A 6,000-nucleotide genomic window follows, 5' to 3' on the forward strand; every position below is an offset into this window, starting at 1 on the left:
GTAAAACAGGATGCCTTCTGCGTCACTATACTGCAAATAGTACAGACTTGAACTCGCATGTAATCCAATGCGTTTGGGGGTAACGGTCATCAAGGATTCAAAACATCAAATAACACTTCTGTGAGAATTGTATAAACAGTACACATGGACACAATTCAACTTTCTGTACCTGAAAACATGGCTGCGTTAGCCTCTGTTGTGTTTTATAAATCCATCTGTCTTACTAGCTATAATAAAGAGCCTCTGGGTGTGTAATTACGGTCAGTATTACTCCGTTAGATCTCTGAACCTTCAACATTTACACCCCTATTTCTTGGTTCACTTATATTAAGACGGCATATGCTGTTATTCGAACTTGAAAATGGACCCGTGATAGCTAATCTAGGATTAACAGACCTGAAATATCCATTCACCCATCAATCCACCGCTGTTCAGTCTCTGGACTGATGGGATGACTTGCACGTGCCATCCGAGGCAGCCAAGGCAAACGTAAATGTGATCAATGAAAGACAAATCTCTACAAGGAAGCTAGATTAAGGCTAGAAAACGTGACCATAGATGGGCATTGTACGTTCGGTATTCAAGAACCAGCTGCTGTTCTGTATGTGGACACCTGCTACTCCATATAGACCAAATTCCTGTCAAGACCAGAGAGGAATTAATTCATGCATCATTAAAAATGAGTAGAGAGCATTGTTTATAGAATATAAAACTGTCCTTCTGCTCTCACACCAATAATAGCATCTTACAGCAGAGATCAACAGCAGAGGTATTTTAAACACTATATTGCAAACCATGGCTGATATAATAACACCACCACTACTATAACCGGTGAGGGGAGGCCGCCATTACAGTCACCAGAAGTGTGGTAAAAGTATTTAGGTGGGAACCATGTGTTTACGTTTTAACCACACAAGCAAAAAAATATGTGGCCTGTGTCTATTTTGGAAACAGGGAAGATCCAAGCTGTGTTGTTTAATTATAAGGAGTGTACGCCTAAAAGCACAGAGCTTTCAGAGCAGACTAATGTTTCATGAGCGACTGTTCTGTAACCAGCCTGTTCAAGTGCCAAGCTGAAACTTCCAGGAAAACAAGAGTCTGACGCCGCCGGTCGTTTATTCATTTCCACAGCATCACAGAGACTGAATTTATTCAGATCATGTTTCAAGGACATGCTGGAAAGGGTGAGGTGACACATCCGAAACCAGTCTTATTACTTAAAGGTCAAATTTATGAAAGATTTAAAGTGATAATATGACACCCTTTTTAAGAGATCAGTATACAAATCTTCACCTGACCAGTCTCAATGTTTATGATATGGCTGCTTCATTTCCCTGAGTTTCTCTCATGTCTGCTCTTTGCTTCTCTGTGCTACAAATGAAAGGCATGGCCTCGGTGCCTGTCAGTCACAGGAAAGGAGGAGTGGCACTTGGGTCTGTTAGCCTCAGTGAAGGAGGCGTGGCTTCTCTACCTGACAGTCCCAGTGAAGGATGTCGGACTCCTAAACCCATCAGTCCTAGCGAAGTAGACGCGAGTTCTCTACCCGCCAGTCCTAGTGAAGTAAACGCGAGTTCTCTACCCTGGCTTCTAAACCGCTAAGTCCCAGTGAAGGAGGTGTAGCCTCTGTACCTGCCAATCTCAGATAAGGCGGTATGGTCTTCCACTCATCAGAAAAAGGTTTTTATACTGTAAGCTGTTTACAAAATAACGAATAACAATCAATCAGTTACATCTTATAGCAACCCAACGCCTCTAAACCATTTCAGTCACAATGGATAATCCCAGAAGGAATCAATAGACACCCCTAATTAAATCAATTAGGAGCATTAACATTTTATGCTTGTTACCCTTTTAAATTACTGACAAACTGCACTGTCATGTATGAACATGGAGGATAACTGAGCAAGCATTTTGCGAAACTTAGCTCACAGCCTCTCACAAAAACAACAAACCCACTTCCTTAAGACAATATCAAAAGAAGCAGAAGTAATAATAGGTGTATAACTACAGATTTACTGATTACAGAAGATGGGGTGCAAACACACACAGCCTACACACCAAGATGACTTCCCACCTGCCCTGTTCACAGTCATGCACCAGACAAAACACAGCCCTAAATCTCCTTCTACTGGGAGACAGTGCAGCTCAGACCTTCTCTAAACAGTACAACCCAAACATAACACACCGTGGCAGATCAGACGCTCTCGATCTATGACCGAGAATTTTTTTTTTTAATTCACAGACCGCACACGTAGGAAACTGGCCAGATACGATGCCGTTCCATACACAGGAAGCATGCAGGAAGTATGTTTGCGTATGTCTTATTCAATTAATCATTTAAGACGTCTGACGTCTCTTTCTCCTGCTCACATGTACTCCAAACACTCACGGGGTGGGGCAATGCTGCAATGAGCAACAAACAAGCCTGTCTTACATTCGCAGGAACCCTTTTGTTAAACAAATTAAGCACACTATACACAGTCGGCTGCAGTAACGAAGAAAAAAAACCAAGCAGGAAACGCGAAGGAACCGAATTTACATAGACAGGGACAGCACTGCATGTACAGTCCGGGGGTCAGAAGAAGTGGACACGTATGCACACAAAAAAAATCTTGATCAGGAATTAAGTCAAACATGTGGAATTACGCTTATTCTGAATAAATTAACCTTGGGATCAATTATTTGTTATAACGAAAATTGAAATGACATCACTTTCATTATGAAAAAAAATCAAGACTCAAGTCGCATATCAAACGTCATCCGTTTAAAGAAGAAGAAGAAGAAGAAGAAAAAAAACAGCACACTGAGATCCAGTTCGAGATTATAAAGCACACACAGAGGTAAAGAACTGACCTGGTAAGAGTCTGGCCTCGAGTTTCTTGGTGGAGACAGGGAGATATTTCTTCGCATCAGTCTGTGACATGCATTAAAACAACATAAAACAATTATTAGGAGACGTGCCATTAAAAACCTAACAGTTTTAGCAGCCACGCCCTGACAATTAAAAGGTACCGATCTGTACATTTCCGTGTCGCTGCAGTGGTACATCAAGTGTACTTCATTTGTACCTTTAATATGTACATATACTATACACATTATATATATATATATATATATATATATATATATATATATATATACACACACACACACTACACTATATACACACACACACACACAAACATGTATATACACTATACATTTTTCTTTTCTTTTTACCTGGAAAAGTGCATGTGCTGTACTTTTAAAAAAAAAAAAAAAAAAAAAAAAAAAAAAAAAGGTACATCAGTGGTTCTTAAAGAGCAATTATATATCGTCATTTTTAAAAGTATACTATAATTCACATTTCCTGGTGAAAGAGACATGCTAAAAGGTAGAAAACATGTTGGTGTTACCACAAGAGTTTGGTACTTTTATATGCAACGCAGTTTGTTGATCAATAATTGTTCATAAATACTGTAAGCTGCACCACCAACGACACCATACTAAAGGTCTGAAGACCTGCAATAAAGTGTTGTTTTTTTTCTTCTCACCTGAAGTGGGGAAAGATATGAAGTAAATGTCGGCTTCGGAGATTTTGGAGAAAACATGTTTCCGACACACAGAGCTGTTGATATCCAAAGAAGAGCAGCTGGTGTATTTTTAGCAAGACGGACTTGTTGGATGGATGATTATGAAGGATTGTAGCAGCACCATTGCATTTCCCTGCTAAGTTCCTACTTGGGGATAATGATGTAACGGTATTACACCAAATCCATCCTCTCAGGATAAAGGAGTAACATTATTCATTCATTCACTCGTTTAAATAACAAAAAAAAAGCCCAAAAGGAAACCCACAGTGGTGATGTCCCTGTACAGACCCGTGTTCAGTACCGAGCTGGTTTAGCTAGTTCTCTCCTTAAAACTTATATTAACACAACTGACTCGAAATTTCACCAAAAGGTCTCGCTATTCATCTAAATATCTCCAAATGTGAATAAACATCTAGTCTAACGTCAGACTAGCTTGAATAGTTTGCTAGCTAGGCTAAGTTTGCTCTCTAGCAAGCCAAGTGGCTGTCAAACTTCACACAGAGAAAACTTTCTGCCGTTCAGCTCAGTCGCTGTTTAAGGTAAATATATCGCAGTCGGTGGTCATCTTCGTCTTCTTATTCTTCTCGTGTTTTAAAAACGACCCAATGCAGCATCATTCCGTTACTTCATCTTACTACTCCGTCCTCCCGTTGCTGCTGAATGAATAGTTTATGTTTGGGAGCGCTGGGGTTCAGAAGCCAGTGTCGCAGCCATGTTTACAAAAATTACACAGGGAATGATGGGAGTGCGCGAGCATACTGGTCTCGCGCTAGAGAGACAGGCGCGAAGGCGGGGTTTAAGCAAATGAGATACTTGTTGATTGGATGAAAGAGTTCGGAGGCGGGGCCATGTTAAAGCTGGTTTCCGGAAATCAGTTGCCAATGCGGGGAATGAATGGACTTCGGGTGCGTCCGAAACGTAACATGCTACCTGCCATGTGTGTGCTAGAATGCAAGAAAGCATCGAGTCATGTCCGTATTAAATGTTAGGACAGAATGTTGTCTTCTCAGGTAGCATGGATTTTTGAAAACAGCATACATGATGTATCCGTCATTGTCCTACATTTCCCATAATCCAATGCGTCAGCCGGTCTGTGAAAAAGAGCGGCGGAAAACAAGGAGAGAGGAAGCAGTTCCTAAGATATTTGTAATTATTTTTTTACTTAAAAATATTTCCATCCCTGGTTTATTAAAATAGTATTCGCTATATTTTCCTAAACGATAATTCTATCTCTCCTCATACAAGTAGACTGGTGATGTTAGAGAAAGTTATGTGCATGTTATGTTATGTGTATGTCGGTAACCTGGCAACGTGGTGACGTATGCTGCCATCAAATCCCGCTTTAAACGGTTTTCTTACAAGTATGATCGTATGATTTTACATAATACCTGATGCAAGAAACAGTATTACAAAGCATCAGGATAGCTGCTTATGTACTCGTACACTGTCAACCGTGATCTGCACCTGTGTGCATTTTCTTGGCCCCAAAGTTGTCGGGACAAATCAGAGACTTCCCTTTCATCCGGGTATTCTAGCTGTACAACACCAGTCAGTTTGGTAGTGAGTTAATCCACCCATCCATTTTCCATACCGCTTATCCTACACAGGGTCATGGGGGAGCCTACCCCAGGGAACTCTGGGCACAAGGTGGGGGACACCCTGGATGGGGCACAATCGCATACATTCACACACATTGTGGAGAATTTGGAGATGCATGTCTATGGACCGGGGAAGAAACTGGAGTATCCTGAGGAAGCACGGGGAGAACATGCAAACTCTGCGCACACAGGGCAAAGGCGAGATTAAAACCCACAACCCCGGAGGTGCGAGGCAAATGTGTTTACCACTAAGCCCCTGTGCCCCCATAGTGAGTTAATCAAATGGCCTAATCATCCACATCCTTCAAAAAAAAAAAAAAAAAAAACTACTGGCTTTATCCTTATATAAGAAGACAGTATCACTAATGAACACCATGTCAACTAGACAGTATTGAAACCCAGTAAACATTAATGTCTATGGGCTACAGTTTAATATTCAGACATTCATCAGCTTAATGCTGACTCTGGTGTACTGAATGATCTCTAAATTAAAAACATGATAGAGATATTGCATGGATTGGCACCCTGTCTAGGGTGTACCAGCCTTGTGCCCGATGCTCCCTGGGATAGGCTCCAGGTTCCCTGTGATCCTGAAGGATAAGCGGTATATAAGATGGATGGATAGAGATATTGTAGTAGGAAATTAAGGTACTGTAGCCCTAACTTCATACCTGTTTGCCATTTCTTCTATCTAAAAAATGTCTTATAAACATTACCTGGTTAACACTTTCTGATATCACATGGTCTCTCTAAAGTTATCGTTTATTACTCAACCACCTGGGTGGAAGGGTTTGCCTCATCAGAGGATGTAGATTAACTTTAGATGCCCT

The 6,000-nt window shown here is 40.9% G+C and overlaps 1 protein-coding gene across 1 annotated transcript in view; it reads right to left on the minus strand.

Moving 5' to 3' along the window:
- mtmr10 (myotubularin related protein 10) overlaps positions 1-4,327 on the minus strand; it is a 35,414-nt gene extending 31,087 nt beyond the window's left edge. The window contains exons 1-2 of the mRNA XM_017458701.3: positions 3,534-4,327; positions 2,854-2,914 (exon numbers count right to left, since the gene is read on the minus strand). Coding sequence (XP_017314190.1) covers positions 2,854-2,914; positions 3,534-3,590 — 118 coding nt within the window. The 5' untranslated portion in view covers positions 3,591-4,327. The remainder of the gene's footprint in view (positions 1-2,853; positions 2,915-3,533) is intronic.
- Positions 4,328-6,000: the final 1,673 nt, after the last annotated feature.

This window comes from Ictalurus punctatus, chromosome 27 (genome assembly GCF_001660625.3).
Source record: "Ictalurus punctatus breed USDA103 chromosome 27, Coco_2.0, whole genome shotgun sequence".
In the NCBI taxonomy this organism is placed as follows: Eukaryota; Metazoa; Chordata; class Actinopteri; order Siluriformes; family Ictaluridae; genus Ictalurus; species Ictalurus punctatus.